The sequence below is a fragment of the Lactuca virosa genome, chromosome 1 (assembly GCF_052849685.1).
Source record: "Lactuca virosa cultivar CGN04683 chromosome 1, Lactuca_virosa_CGN04683_v6, whole genome shotgun sequence".
Taxonomy (NCBI): domain Eukaryota; kingdom Viridiplantae; phylum Streptophyta; class Magnoliopsida; order Asterales; family Asteraceae; genus Lactuca; species Lactuca virosa.
The window spans coordinates 113,398,672-113,415,805 of record NC_136426.1 but is presented as its reverse complement, the minus strand read 5'-3'; the positions used below and the strand labels follow the sequence as shown (position 1 = coordinate 113,415,805).

The 17,134-nt window shown below is 32.6% G+C and overlaps 1 protein-coding gene across 1 annotated transcript; it reads right to left on the bottom strand.

Annotated features, from left to right (window-relative positions):
- Positions 1-12,078: 12,078 nt before the first annotated feature.
- Positions 12,079-12,681, bottom strand: LOC145119281 (uncharacterized). Its single transcript, XM_079054910.1, has one exon. It carries the CDS (start codon positions 12,679-12,681, stop codon positions 12,079-12,081), a length of 603 nt encoding a protein of 200 aa, XP_078911036.1.
- Positions 12,682-17,134: the final 4,453 nt, after the last annotated feature.

The following is a 17,134-nucleotide window of genomic DNA, read 5'->3' as shown; positions in this document are numbered from 1 at the left end:
TCGAACATCAAACCCTAGAATTCGAACAGCAACATCAAGTGAACACTAATAAGCAAACGAACTTCAAACGAATAAGCTACAACAAACCATTCTAACATATCAAACCTCTGCTCTAATACCATAATAATAGAGTCATATTCTTATTGAAAGATAGAAAAGTTACAAGTGTTCTAGATGAAAAGCATAAAGGCTATAAAGAAGAAAGGGAGAATAAATACTAGCTAAGACCAAACCCTAATGGGCTAACGCCTAAAGGAACCATAAACATGTGGGCCAACAATATATAGGTTAACAGTTGGCGGTCTTTTAACAGTTGGCGGTGTTTCCCCAAGAAAACCTCATGATCATCCCCTCTTCTTCAATCGTGAGTTCTTATCGTCGTAGGGCAACTTAGTTCAACTGATCCAAGGGTGTGTCGAGGAAAATGATGCTCCAATCGTGGTCATTATGTCCACACTACACCCAACCACCTGACCTACGTAAAGAATATGGTAAGCACAGACCTTGTAATGCTAGGGTTGACGAAATGTTGTACACATGTAATTTTGCTTTCCTCAGTCTGTAACATTTTTTCTTGAATTTTCACCTCAGGTTCTATTTCAAGCTTTTGAAAATTCAAGATAAATCATGGGGGTTCGTTCACAAATACGGTATTTGGAAGTTCGTACATGGATGAGATTGTGGATCACTTTGATTTAGTGGACATGGATATGTTTTCAGTCCACGAGTTAGATGATATGATGGCAGTTTTAGGGTACAATGATGGAGGCATAATGTTTTACCATTTCATGATCCCAAAGACAGTCTTGGATAGTGGATTGTTACCCTTTGGCACCGATTAGGAAGTCATTCGGCTGGTAAGGTATGTGCCTAATCATAAGGAAATTAATTTGTACATTGAGCATGGGAAGACTAGAGTAGTCCCTTACTTTAAGTCCCCATTAAAGGTTCGTGTTGAGGAAGTTGAAGGGATCATTCTCCTGAAATGAATAGGGTTAGAATGAAAAGTAAATCAGTTGGGTCATGTAGTAAAAAGTTGGATTTGAATGAGCCCACTGATTTGTCAAAGTTGATTGTACCCTATGAACATGTGACTAACAAAAAAACACTTAGTTGATCAGTTTGATCCCTTTAGGGGGATACAATTTGAGGATAACCAAGGTAAAAGAGTTGTTGACACAGGGGATGATCACCAACTAAAAGGGGATGCTGATCCAGTGGTTGATTACGAGGTAATGGGGGATGTAGACGCAGAATACGTAGGGATAAAAATCTACATGATGTTGAGTTTTTTAAGGATGAATACAGTGGAAGTAAGGAAAGTGTTAGTGAGGGTGCTTGGAGTGAGGGTAGTATGATTGAGGGTAATAAGAGTGAGAGCAGTAGGATAGATGATGATAGTGAGGATGAAGACTTCTTCATGGATTTAGAAAATATTGTAGATGATGTGGATGTTGATATGAAAGATTTTCATATACATGTTGATGAAGATGTTGAGTGGATTCCAAAAACGACCAAAGAAACAAGTGGTAGTGGTGTTGACTTTACTAAAGGTGAATATTTGGAGGTCATAGACCCAGACTCATTTGATTCACCTATTATAGGTGAAGATAACAACAGAGAGAGAATGTTGAGAGACATAGGAAAGGCAAAAGCTTGTTCTAAGGGTGTAGTTCACCCAAAGGCTTTCACATTGGGACAGAAGTTCAAAACAAAGAAATATGTGAAAGACTATATAAACAAACATGCAGTAGAAACCCAGAGGGATTTACATTTTGAAAAAATGACAAAACAAGGATTAGGGCTAGGTGTAGACGAGTGGTCCCAGATATGAGTAGTGGGCCATGGACAAAGTCAAGGACTGGATTCAAGTACAAAAAAGTAAATATGAAAGAGGGTAAATGTCCTTAGGTTGTACTAGTGTCTAGACCTAAAGAGACATATGACTGGGCGGTGAACACCTTAGTTAATGAACATCGGTGTGTGCAATCAAGAACCATTAAAGCTTGCAAGTACAAATTCATTGCTACCAACATTGTGATGCAAATTGAGAGTAATCCAACCATTCCAGTCATTGCACTTCAAGATCTCATCCAGAAATTCGAGATGAACATGTCAAGAATGAAGGTACATCGGGCAAAGGCATTGGCTCAGAATCATGTTTTTGAGGATTTTCAGAAACAATATGCTATCTTGAGGGACTATGGACTAGAGTCGATGGAAAAAAAACCCACGTACTAATGTCAAAATCGATTGTCACACTGAGCTAAATCTAAATTCTTATACAAGGACGTTTAGGAGAATTTACATTTGTTTAGGAGCATTGAATGAAGGATTTAAGGCTAATCTAAGGGATATCATAGTGTTGGGTGGTACTATCATGAAAGGCCCCTCTACAGGACAAATTTTCACAGCCGTTAAGGTAGATTCCAATAATGGGATATACGCTCTTGCATATGCACTAGCTAAAAATGAAAACACAAATTCATGGACATGGTTTTTGGAACAACTTGGTGATGATCTGGAACTTTATGCTAATTCAAACTTCACTTTCATCTCAGACAGACATAAGGTACATATCCTTCAATTTAATTTGATATTGTTTTTATTTAGTCAACTAACTATTGAAATATTTAACTAGGGCACCATTCCTGCAATAGCCAAACTTTTCCCTCAAGCTGACCATAGGTTCTGTCTGAGGCAAATTTATGATAATATGAAAAAATAGTGGAAGGATAAAGAGCTTAAATATTTTGTGTGGGCGTGTACAACAACTACTACTGTAAGGAATTTTGAAAGAGTATTAGAATCGCTTAAAAATTCAATGTTGAAGCTCATGATTGGCTTCTAAAGTTTCCTCCAGCTCATTGGGCAAGATCTCATTTTTCAGGTTAAACACTTCATCTTTCAAGGATGTTTACATTTACTTGTCACTATTAGGTTTCGTTCTCATTTTGTATTATATTACTAAACAGGGAGGGCACATACTAACATCTTGTTGAATAACCTGTGTAAGGTTGTGAATGGAAAAATACAAGGTGGTAGGGATAAACGAATCATTTGTTGTTTGGAGTATATTAGAGAGTATTTGATGAAGAGAATTTGCAATTTCCAAAGAGAGATTGATAGATCTCATGTTTCTCTTACACCAACTGCCACTACTCATCTTGATTAAATGACAAGACAAGCACAAAAACAAATGTGTATTTTCAATGGGGTTAAAACTCAAGTCACTACTCATTGGGGTGATAAGTTTAGTGTGAATTTGGATGAAAAAACATGTACATGTAGGCACTGGGAAATTACATGCATGTTATGCTCACATGCAATCAGTGCAATATGGGACAAGATTAAACATGGAGAAAAGAATGTTCCTGAGTTGGAGCGGTGGGTCCACCCATGCTATTTGCTAGCCACATGGGCAGAAGTGTACAAACACAAAATTGAACTGATAAATGGTAGACTGGTGTGGCCCAAATCACCATGCCCAACCAAGTTGCTTCCACCCAAACATGTTGTTCAGGTATGTCTACATTTATCAATATAATTGTAGTTTGTGAATAACAACAATTTAATCTTATGTACATTTGTAGGTGGGTAGGCCCAAGAAGAAAAGGAAGAAGGCATATGATGAACCTGCTACCCAGGGGCATAAACTTTCCAAGAAGTGGACCACTGTCACCTGTGGAAAGTTTAAGAACAAAGGGCATAATTCATGAACTTGTAAAGGTCAAGGTGGCCCTAATGACAAAAGAACTGGAGGCACAGGAGGAAAGAAGTGAGGATGGGGGTGTTGTTGTTAAGTGTTAGGTCTTTTGATGTAATTTGCAACTTACTTTTATGGTTGTGTTAATACCTATGTTTATATAACAAACAATAGTTACTTTGGGATCCTTATTTTGTATGGTCATGCATGTTGACCTTGAATCATTGTACACATAGGTCAACTATGAAACAATGTCAATTACTGTTGTGATATACAATAGCATTTTTGTTATATTATTGTTCTTGTCAAGTAGCATTTGTGATATTCAAAGTGTATGGACAAATGGAAACAATACAACACACATAAACCATGACACATTAACCTTGTTCTAAAATTAAACCATTTGATTACACAAATAGTATATCATTCAGACAACATTAACCAAAGCACAATTTCCAGCATTTAGACTCAAAACAAACACAAACACTACATAAACCATGCTACATTAACCTACGAACAACAAAACACTTCCTAATTTAAACACCATTATCAGACACCACATTCAGACACAACTTCCACCTTGCTTCAGATACCGAATTGCAAAAAGACCCAAACTAAAAAAATGATTAACTTATACATCCAAGCTTGCATTGTAGCTTGTTGAAGGGATTATTGGATCTTGTTCATAGACCTGAGTAACCCATGTATCACTTCCACCGATCTAGGGAACATGGGCTCATCAAACCACCCAATCCAACCACACCTTCTCTTATTACGAAGACAAGACCAAAATTTCCTTCCAGTGTTGCGATCTGACCAGGAAGTGACGATGGCTAGATCACGATTTCCACAAGCACATATCGGCATTTTCTGCAAGTTTCCTTCTCTAACAGTAGAAGTGTTCGATTGAATTGCGGGGAAGAAGAAGAAGACATAATATAGGCGTTAAAATATGTTCAGAAAAGGTCCTTTAAGGTAAATTGACATAAATACCCTCATGTGCAAGTCACATGGGGGCGGGTTAACGTTGAAACGAACGGACATCCACCTCAGGGACTATTCGCGTGCAGCTTAACGTCCGTAGGTACCATTTGAGGGAAAAAACCATCGTAGGGACTACTATAGAGAAAAAACTAAAACCTAAAGAACCATTTGTGTAATTTGTTCTTATAAGAAAATAACATAGAAATGAAATTAATCAAGGCATTCTTATATTTGTAATCCAAACATATATTTCAAATATGCCATCAACTCTTACTTCTCATTTGGAAATCCACTAAACCGTAATGATTTCATTCTTTCTCAAACTCAATAGTTCAAATGATAAAACCATCATTAGTTTTTACAACTTAATCCAATATGGTCTTCTAAAAAACAATCATATCATTCCAAATTTAGAATACCCATATTTCCATTCATAGTCATTTCAACTTCATGTTATATGTCTTAATATTCATAAAAACCTTTATATTATTTTGATGAATTCCAACCAATATTATTGGATTTAATGGAAATAGCTCTTGGAGTATAGAAGTATCATTTGATTCTAAATTTCCAAACATGAAATCGATATATATTTCTATTAAAACCATATGTAATTGTGTTCAAACCTATTTTCATGTTCTTTGGATCCATCTGCTTTTAATTTCCTCTTGAAATCCATTTATAGCCCGGTAGTTTACATACCAGAGGTATATCCATTAGCTCTCATGTGTGAATTTGCAAGATAGAATCCATTTCACTTTAATTTGTCTCTTTTCATTAAGGTCTTTCAGTGTAAGTGAATTCCTTTTTGAAAGTTTGAGGCTTTCTTTCAACCATATACATATAGAAATCATCTCCAAATAATGTCTCATATTGTACCCTTTGACTCCATCATGATCTATTTCTTTTTCTTGAGAAAATTTTGTATACCCAGTTGTTTTTGGAGCACTTGTTTTTGCTTTATCAAGACATGGAAACACATTTTCAAAGTATGATGCATTTGTTGATTCCATTATTGTGCCTTTATGAATATCCGATTAAATTTGTGTACAAGAAAAAAAAATAAGCACTATTGTTTTGTGCATAACCAATAAAGATGCAACCAACAATCCAGTGGCCAATCATTACAAATTTGGGGTTAGGTATAACAACCTTTGCGAGACTCCCCCACATTCGAATGTATATGTAAGATGGTTTTATATCCGACCATAACTTGTATGGTGTTTTATTCGATTTCTTTTTGGGTACCTTATTTAAAATGTAATTAGTTGATAACACAACTTCCCCCTACATTGAGGGTGGCAAGCCAAAGCTTAACAACACAAGATTCATCATTTCCTTTAAGATATGGTTTTTCCTTTCCACGATGCCATTTTGTTTTGGCAAATAAATTGCAATAATCTCAAGTCTTACACCATGATTTGCACAAAAAAATTTAAATAAATATTTAAATAATGATACATATTCACCTCCAGAATAACTTCTTAGTACTTAAATCTTTTTGGTAAGTTGATTCTTAACTTCACTTTTATACACTTTCAACTTGTCTATCATTTCATCTTTACTTTTATGTAAATAGACATAACATTGTTTAGTGTAATTATCAATAAAAGTGATAAAGTACTTATTTCCACCTTTAGATGGATTCAACTTCATATCACACACATTTTTGTGAATTAATCCAAGGTGGTTCAATTGTCCTTTTAATGGACTTGAATGATTGTCATGTTAACTTTGATTTAACACAAGTGTTGCATTTACATTTTGATTCTATATGAATGTAAGGGTTGTGTTCAATTTTGATTAACCGCTTTATTATGTCAAAATTAACATGTCTAAGTCTAGCATTTCACATATTAGAAGAATCAAACCAATAAGTAGAAGGGTTATTCATTTCATTGATATTAGGTTTAATATCCATTACATGGAATTTAAGTATTCCACCATCCGTATAGCCCTTTCCTACAAACATACCCTTTTTGGTTAATACAAACATAAAAGACTCAAACACCGAGCAAGATCCATGCTTGTTCAATAACCATCCAAAGACTAAGACACAAACACCAAGCAAGATCCATGTTTGTTCAATAACCATCCAAAGACTAAGTTCTTCCTAATATCTGGAGCATACAACTAATCATTAAGTGTTAGCCCTTTTCTAGGTGATACCACTTATGAAATATTTTAAACACCAAATTTAGGTGTTTAGAATCACAATTCAAGAATAATTTTTTTCCTCAACTTGGACAAAAATTATAAATATACAAAACTTTAAAGTTCTTAAACCACTCCCTCTTTGAGCACGCATGATGGGTAGCACCCGTATCAATCCATCACTCAATGGAGCTAGCGTCCATAGAGTTTACATAGGAAATCATTCCACTATAGATGGTGACACTTCAAAAATCATTTAAACACCAAACGTAATTGATTAAACATACAATTTCCAGAAAACATTTTTGCCTCTGGACAGAATTCAACAGGTTATAAAGTAGCCAAAAACTATTATCAAAATCTATAACCAGTTTCAGAAATATATTTAAGCAATTCTAAAATTTTGAAATCAGAAAAATTATGAAATTATGTATGGAATTCCGAAGGCAAAAACTGAAATTCTAAAGATTGAAATTATGTTTGGAAATCTGCATTTGAAAATTATTTCTAGAGATTGAAATCAGAAACTGAAAACTTCAATTCTGAATTCTAAAATATGCAATTCAAAATTCTGAAATCATGAATCTGTTAACTACATTTTTGGATTCTGATATCTTGAAAATCTAATGTTTAAAACGGATTTTAAGAATCTGGAATCTGAAACTCTCACTTTAGCAACTGAAAGCTGAAACTCTGAAATAAGATTTATGATGAATAAACTTCTGATGAAGAAAAAATTCTAATGCAAATCTGATGCTTAACTTGTTTCAGAAATCTGATGTTGTTTTTCTTTGAAAACTGATATGTAAAACCGATTTCTGATACAAAACTAATACACATTTATGATGAAAATTTGATACTAAACTTCTAAAATTAGAAATTCTGATGACAAAACTACAAGATTGGTCCCTGTGGTATTCAAAAAACTTTGGATAGGTTCCAAAAAGTTTTCAACTTGCATGGAAGGTCTAAAATCAAGGTTTTTCTGGGTTTTTTGTCCATGATACACTTGAAAATTCGATTTTAACCTATTCATTTCTTTTTTCTTTTTTCTTTGTTTATTTTGGTATTTAAATAATTCAAAATAAAAAATAAAAAAATAAAATCTCACCCAACCCCCCCCCCCCTCCCCCCCTCTCTCTCTCTCTCTCTCGACACACAAAGAAAAAACACCCACACCCCTACCCCCGTTTTTCTTCTTCCCCTGTTGTCATCTACCCTATCTCTTTAGCTCTCATAAACGTATCTGAAGCCCCATCTTTTCTTTGTGTAATCCCAACGACCAAGTGAAAGAAGGTACATCATACACTTACCATATTCTCTTCATCCCCTTGTCTTTGAATCGCTTAGACCAGTTGTGTGTTGGTTTGTATGGATTCTTGAAGAACAGACAACCTGATCTTGAAATCTGATTCACAGAAGGTGTGGTGGTGGTTGGTGATGATGTTGATGGAGACGACCGTCACCAACTTCGATTTTGTCAACAACCCATTTCTCTTCCAAATCAAGACGAGGTTTCCTGCAACAAGGTTCTTCATCAGGTTCATCAACTCATAAAACCCCTATAATTTCAAAATTGATCAAGAGAAACCCATTGATTTAAGAATCGAAAGACTCCCTGATTGATCGCTTTGTTAAAATGATTTTGACTTGGCCTGTGGCCAAATTGCACCTGAATCGAAGACTCTTTGCCATCTTTCTCACATGTATCAATGATTTGGAGGTTCTTGAAAGCTTCGTTTTTGTTTTTTTCTAGGTTTTACGTTTTCTGTTGTGTCTTGAAATTTCATGAACTGATTGGATTAAATGTAATATAACAAGTTCACAGGTTCAAAATTGAGTTTCATTCAACAAGTTCATAGCTCTTTTTCACAGTTTTGATTTGCAGGTGTCTGTGTCTATCATTGTCTATGTGTATATGTATGTTGAAGAAGATGAACACGAAAAACGAATTCGGTGTGTTAGTGGTTTGAGAATACAAAAACAACCCACATTTTTTTTTGACAAAGCTTTGAAGAGATAGGGGGGATGTGGGGTTATATAGATTTGTTCCAACTTCTTTTTGTGTTCATGGTCATCCTCAACCTCCATCTTCGTCAATATCCTGATTTCCATCTTCGATTTTTTCTTCGAAGATTTCGATTTTTTCCAGCTTCAATTAGGACTAGATCACAATTTGGTTTGGATTTTTTGATTTTAATATTAATTTAGTAATTGTTTTTGGAGTTAGAACATGTTTTTTCCTCTTTTCCTCATCGATGCAGTTTGCTCATGGCATCGTAGGGTGGGGGGGAGAGAGAGAGAGAGAGAGAGAGAGAGAGAGAGAGGGTTTGGTGAAATTTTATTTTTTATTTTTTATTTTTAATTATTTAAATACCAAAATAAATAAAGAAAATAGAAAAAAGAAATGAAAAGGGTAAAATAGACTTTTCAAGTGTATCAGGGACCAAAAACCCAGAAATACCTTGATTTTGGACCTTCCATGCAACTTGGAAACTTTTTGTACCCTATCCAAAGTTTTTTAAATACCACAAGGACCAATCTTGCGGTTTTGTCAATTCTGATGAATAAAACTTATGCAATATTTGATATAAAATCTGATCTAGAAAATCTGAAAATCTGATGATTAAATCAGAAATCTGATGTACAAATTGATACAAAATCATATAAACAATTATAATGCATATTTGATACTAGATTTCTAAAATCTAATACAAAATTCTGAAGCAAAACTAATGCTTAATTTCTGAAATCAAAAAAATCTAATGTTGTCTTTCAATAAAACTATTAAAAATATTTTGTTTATAAGTAAAACCAAGTTGCATTTTCAGTTTCTGGGACTGCTTTACTCATTTTAATGTTGTTTTTCAGTAAAACCAATATGTTTTCTGGTTTCTAAAGTTGTTTTAGACTAAACAAATCTGTTTTTGACAAAACAATACAAATTTTAACAAAACAATGTTCTTTTTAACAAAACAAAGTTGTTTTGAAGCTGTTTTCCAGCAAATTTAGAGCTATTTTTCAAAAAAAAATGAGTTGCTTTTCAACAAAACTGTTATAAATGTAGTTTTTCAGCAAAATTGTTACATGAATGCTATTTTTACCAAAATCGACCAAGAAAAAAAACATATTTTTTCTGTTGTAACATCGAGAAGAACAAAAAAAATGTTTTTTCCCTTTTTCTTTCAATGTTCGTTTCGTACAAACGAATTTATTTTAATATTGTAGGAATCATATTACAGAAATATACGAAAAACAAATAAAAAAAAAGTGGAGGCATGTGTTTAACACATTGTCCTTAAAACAAATTTGTCAGCTATCATGTGTTTGTTTCCCAGGATACAATAGCTAGAAGTGATTCTTCTAGACCACCCGAAGCCTCAATAGGTCTGGATTTTACTTAGATACATCAAGAAAAAGAAGATGAATGGGAGAAGAAGAGAGTTTCGTTGTACTTTTTTGGGGTTTTTAAAAGGGTTGTCAAGAGGTTGTATTTATACTACAACCAATAACCAACAAAACAATTAAATGACATTAAAACACAATTAGTAACCGACATTATATTTAATATCGTTCTTAATTATGAATTGTAACTGAAAATCAATTTTCGATTATACACCACTCAAACCATTAATTTTTGTGATTAGTTTTAATTCACTAATTATTTTTCCAACACATAGTTATATTATATTCAACTGGTAAATGTTTTTGTAACAATTTCAGTTTGTTTAGTAAAATCATCAGCGTTGATGCCTGATATATGTCCAATTTGCAACATCAAGACTTTTGCAACTTACTTTTAAAAAAACTCAATAATTGCTCTCACGCTGCTCATTGTCTCATCAATACGTATAGTCTCATATTGAAGTTCTTTTCTCATGTTATTTACTTTAGCCAATACATGATACCATATAACAATACCATTTATAAATTCAAATCTACAAAGTTCATAATCTGCTAGAAAAGTGACTTCACTTTTGATCTTTATATTTATCTCTTCATCAACAAGTTTATACAGAGCTTCTACCATCTTTGAATATAGATACTTTCATTAAATTAGTGATAATTTTTAAAAATTATGATTTGATTTTTATTTTTTGATTCTCTTTGATTTTTTTTTCATAACTAAAATGATTTTAAGATTGCAACAAATGTTATATTATGTATATAAATAACTGAAACGACTAATTTTTTTTTAATGATAACACATAAAATCGTGTTTTACAAAAATACAAACACAATAACTATCGATTTGTTCCAAAATTCGGAGGCCTCCTAAAATCAGAGGCATCGTGCGACCGCACACCCAGGGATGCCACTGCTATGTAGGTATATTTGATAACAATATATAGCCATTTTAGTGAATAACATAATATATTAAATAAGTAGGATATTTAAGGGAAATTTTGTAATCTAATCACAATTTAATGTTTATTTGAAAAAAAACTCAAAAAAAATTGTTCTTAACAAAAATAACAACTTGGTCAGGATGGGACATCCTGATAAAAAAAAGTTTCTGACAAAAAAGTACATTTCAGACTATATTCCGAATTTCGGACTGAAATTTCAGATTTAAAAAAAAAAAAAAAAAATCTTTGGAATTTCAAGAACAAATCCGAAATTTGATAAACAATTCCATAATTTCAAGAAAAAGAAATCGTTTTTTACTTAAATCTAACAAAAAAATTAAAACAAACATAGTAAATGTAAACTATATACGATATTCGTGCATAAAATCATATATTTTATTTAAAAACGATGATATTAAATATTTCAAAATAGAAATTTTGAATATAAGTGGAGATATTTCTTTAAAAAAATTAAAAAAACAAAAATAACTCCAGCATTTGAAGATCAAACCCGAAATTGAGCATTTGAAATGTAGCATTTTAAAAAAAAATGAAAATTAGTCCGGAATATGAACAGTAGTCAGGAATAAGGCATTTAAAAGAAATTTGTTATTTTTGAAAAATTGAAGAAAAAAAACTCATTTATATGGGTTGGATTACTTAATTTCCAGATATTTAATACTTTTAACACAATTAATCCACAAGTTTCATATTTTTTTTTTGGAACGACGGAATATTATTAAAAACTAGCAAGGAGCTAGAAAAAAAATTACATCAAAATAGTTGTTGAAATAGGATTATGAAGCTAAGAAGACCAACTAAGATTGGCTTTTGTACACCTATTCGAAATCCAATAAAAAGACTTAAAAACAACATCATCAAAAATCAAAGATTTCCTGGGATAGCCGCTCCAAAAATCGTTGCATTTCTGAAATTCCAAATGCACCAAAACGAAATTAAAATCACTGCATCAAAAGCTTTCAGCTGACCGATTCTCCAAGGAAAAGACACCGCCCAGTTGATAAGAGAATCCATAGTAATCTGAGAAGGAAGATTAACACCCCACCAAACAGCAATACGAGACCATAAGACAATCAAATCAGAACACCCTGCAAAAATATGATCAATAGTCTCCACCCTAGAAGAACAAATGGGACAAAGAATGGAATCCACCAATATACCCCTATGAGATAATCGCTCTCTAGTAGGGATGTTAGAAAGTCTAATCCTCCAAATAAGAATATTAATCTTAATTGGAATCCAATTATTCCAACGAGTAACAGGACCACCTGTGAAGAGCATAATACCATCCAAATATCTCCGAGCTGAAGAAACTGAAAAAGTGTCCGAAGTATCAAGAACCGAGCCCATTCTATCTGGAACCGTCTGGAGACGGAAATCCTGCAGAAGTAAAATAAGGTCGTCCCATTGTTCCTGCTCCACTCCTTCTCTAGGATTACGTCTAAAGGTATTAAACCCCAAACCCATAGATAACCTTTCGCTAATAGAAACATGTATGTGCAAGTCTAGAAGATATACTCTAGGGAAGATGGAAGACAAAGGCACATCACCCCTCCACACATCATGCCAAAAAGAAGTAATTGTCCCATCTCCAAATCTAATGGGGCAAAAAGAATGAAGGTCAATATCTTTCTGTCTCGGTTGGGAGAACATACGAATAACCCCAACCCAAGGGCCTAGCCCACTAGTAGGAGAGATCAAATTCCTACAAGCACCGTCCGACCCATAAATAGCTTTTATCACTCTAACCTACAAAAGATCAGGCTCTGATAAAACCTCCTTCACCAACGAAATATCATAGCCCTATTAAAAGAGTTAATACTTCCAATTCCTAAGCCTCCTTTATCCTTTGAAGCTATAACTCTATCCCACCTAACCCAATGCACATGACGTTTGTCCCCATCTGCACCCCAAAAAAATCTTGCCCTCATTCCCTCTAAAGCCTTCAAAACCGAGGGGGGGGGGTTAAGAAAGTAGTGGACATCATGTAGCTCCCTAAAGCATCCAACACAGACTTCACCAGCATAAGACGACCTCCGAAAGAAAGACTCTTACTCTTCCAATTCGACAACTTAGACCGAAATCGATCAATCACGGAAGCCCAAGCTTAAATCTGAGTCATAGTCTGGCCCACAGGTATACCAAGATGCAAAAATGGGAGGTTTGAAGCTGTACAACCAATATTATCTGCTACATCAAGGACTTGGGAATATGGAACTCCCATACCTATCAATTTGCTTTTAGCCAAATTGATTTTCAGACCTGACGCCAAGTAGAAACACCTGAGAATACGAATAAGTCGTTTCGTAGTTTCAGGATTCCATGAAGAGACCAACATAACAGCATCCGCATAAAGAAGGTAAGAAATCTCAATTCCTAAGATAGAAATACCCCTGAACATATTCCCCATTCAGGCCCTCATCAAAGCAACGTGTAAACCTTCCATAGCCAGGATAAAGAGAAAGGGGGATAACGGATCACCTTGTCTCAAACCCCGGTGCATTTGGAATTCATCAGTCGGGGAACCATCACAAGTTTCATATATTTAAAATTTGCTTTGCATAAATTGGATAAATTCTAAGCTTTGTAAGAAATATGACATTATAAAATGTTAATAACACATATAATCGTATGTATGGATGATTGTTCTATATATATATATATATATATATATATATATATATATATATATATATATATATATATATATATATATATATATTTGGAAAAAGTGAATATATGTTATGTACCTAAACTTAGGTATAGAAACTTTTAAACGACGTAGTTTTAAACAAAACAAATACAATTTCATTTTATCTTAGTTTTGTTTTAATAGAATACCATTAAATTAAGTTCAATTATGGAATGAAAAAGATCAATTATATATATTTTTATTGCAAATAATTATTGAAGTTTATAGAGAAAATAAAAAACCAATATTTTTTAACGAATATAACTCAAGCATTTTGTCTTTCAATTGAAAAACTATACCCAATGATTTGTGAAAAACTTTATTGAGTTATGACATGTTCTTCTTTTATCTTTTATTCTATTAGTTTTCATTTAGAATTTAGTAGGGTTCATTAAATGATCACGCCTTTTAATGCTTTAAGTTCTTATAAACAGTGAAGAAAAAAAACATAAATTTGATCGATTTAATAAGTCACATGATTAAGGAAGAATTGTAAAAAAGATATCATAATTAGTTTGGATATAAATGGATCAAAACTACATTGTTTGGAGGGTTCTATATATAAGCTTAGGTTTGTTACAGCCACATATTCCTTAAGCCACATATATATATATATATATATATATATATATATATATATATATATATATATATATATATATATATATATATATATATATATATATATATATATATATATATATTGAGTTTATTGATTGCAGATACCATCTTAACCATTACATTGTAAGTGTTTATTATTTCTTGCTTCTTACTAGTTAATATTTAATAATATTCGATTGTTAAGAAAAATAAGACTTTTATAATCCAAACATAAATAATATTAAGTCTAAGGTATCTGAAAGTGCCCGAGATCATGTGTAAGGTTACAATAAATTAATGCATGAGGTACGAGGTGAGAAGTGAAATAAGGAAAAGCATGTAGCAAGTTCAACACCCTCAAGGAAATGACTAATTAATAAGGGACAATTGCCATTAATACAACCAAAATATCATATTTCATAAAGATTCATAAGAAAATAATCTAATTATTCGTGAGAAAGTATGTATTTTCGAATTTCTTTCTGATTTTTAAACGCATCCCTTTGACGCAAAACGAGTTGGAAATTTGTTTTTACAAAATCCGAATTTTCGAACTCCTTCTGATTTGCGCACCTACTTTTTAAAAAAAGTTTGTTCCAGCTTTTGTCATATTCAAACTATATGAATATAGAACATATTCTTCCTATGAAAACTATATCCATTTTTATATGAATTTACAACATATTATTCCTATGAATTTTGAAAACATTCTTCATATATGCTTTATATATATATATATATATATATATATATATATATATATATATATATATATATATATATATAGAGAGAGAGAGAGAGAGAGAGAGAGAGATAGTGTGTGTGATAAAGACATGAATAATTAAGATCAAATGTAAAACACTAAGTATTGTGTGCATGTATAACTTATTATGAATAAATTGTTTGAGTCATCACTAGTACAACTCATGATAACATCGTCACTAGTATATCATAACCAAAACTGTCGAATTGATTTTTCTATCTCAAAATTAGATGAAATGCACCTTCTGTTTTTATGATTTTATGAATCTTTTAATTTTTATGCTTATTTGAATAACTGATTGAGAATTCTATCTTAGTCATTTTTGTGTGCTAGGAATTAAGGAATAAGCTTCTTCTCCTTTAAGTATTAGTATATTTCTATGTTTTGAGGTGACAAAGTTAGACATGACAAACATGTCGTGTCGTGTCGGGTTCGTGTTAGGTTGAAACGTTAAACATGTTGAGAGTTCTTAAACCCAACCCTACTCGTTTAATTAATGTGCCATATCATGCCAAATTGTTCGGTTTGTGTTAGGTTATCGGGTTTAGGGTTTAAACCTCGTAAATGTGTTGTGTCGTGTCAAGTTGAAACGTGTCGGGTGGTATAATGGTTCAGAGAAAGTGATAAAACTAAAAAAACATAATTTGGGAGGTGAAATGGTGAAATTCGTAATCGTTTAGAAGGTAAAGTAGAAAGAGTATGAATTGAGGAGATGGATGGGTGAGGTCACAAAGAAGATGGAAGAGAATGAAAACTTTGAAAATGAATTCTTGGCTAAAGTAGTTAAGTCATTTTCACATTATATTGTAACTCAACCCATTTTTTTCTTTTGTATATAGTTTGGTTTTGGGTATGTCCAATTTGTTTAATGAATTGAAAAACTTACATATAAATAAACGATTATTTCGAGTTGGAGTTATCAATTCAAACCTTACACGTTTAATATTTGCATTGTATCGTGTCTATCCGTTTAATTAAACGAGTTAATTTTTTTTACCCAAATTCGTTTATTTGGGCCGACTTTGTGTCGTTAGCATGTATTGTTAGTTTTTGCCACCTCTAGACAAAACCGGTTTTGCACCTTATATTATTCTCTCATAAGTATTAGGGATTTCTGTGGTGGTCGTTACAAGTAGAATTGAAGCTAATCGCCTTCCCCTATAAGTATTAGGGCTTATCTGTCTAAGTATCACAAGTTATCTTTTTCTCAACAGTTAATATTTACCAACATTCACATTAGATTTAATTCATAGTTATTCCTATAACATGATCGAATATGAATATTTAAAATACTAACTATTATTCATGGAATAAACATTCTAATATAAGCATATTAATATTGAATAAAACAATCACACAAAGTATATTAATTCATAAATTAAAAATAAAATTGCTTAATGTTTCAATATCCAAATACTAAATTTTACAAATTATAGATTAGCTACTAGCGTAACAAAGTCCAATGCCTACAACATGATCAACATGCTTGGTATGAGACATGGTTTTTATAAACACGTCACTAGATTTTATTTGTATGTATTTTAAAAACTATGTGTAATGTTTGTTTCTTGATATATCTTTTATTGTAAAATATTTAATTTAAAGATTTTGGTCCACACTCAGCGTGCACATGTACTACACGTTGAGTGTATGTTAATGAGCTACACGAAGCGTAGCGCCGCAGACAGCTCAAAACCCTAAGTTTCGGGCTTTGTCCCTATTTAAAGGCTCTAACTTCTAGGGTTTCATTCTTATATGCCTTTATCCTCTCCAGAAAACCATAGAGTAGCCTCTTTCCATCCTTGTTGAGTTTTTTGTGTTCTTTGGTGTCATTTGAAGAAGATGGTGGTGGTTTTGGTGCAAAC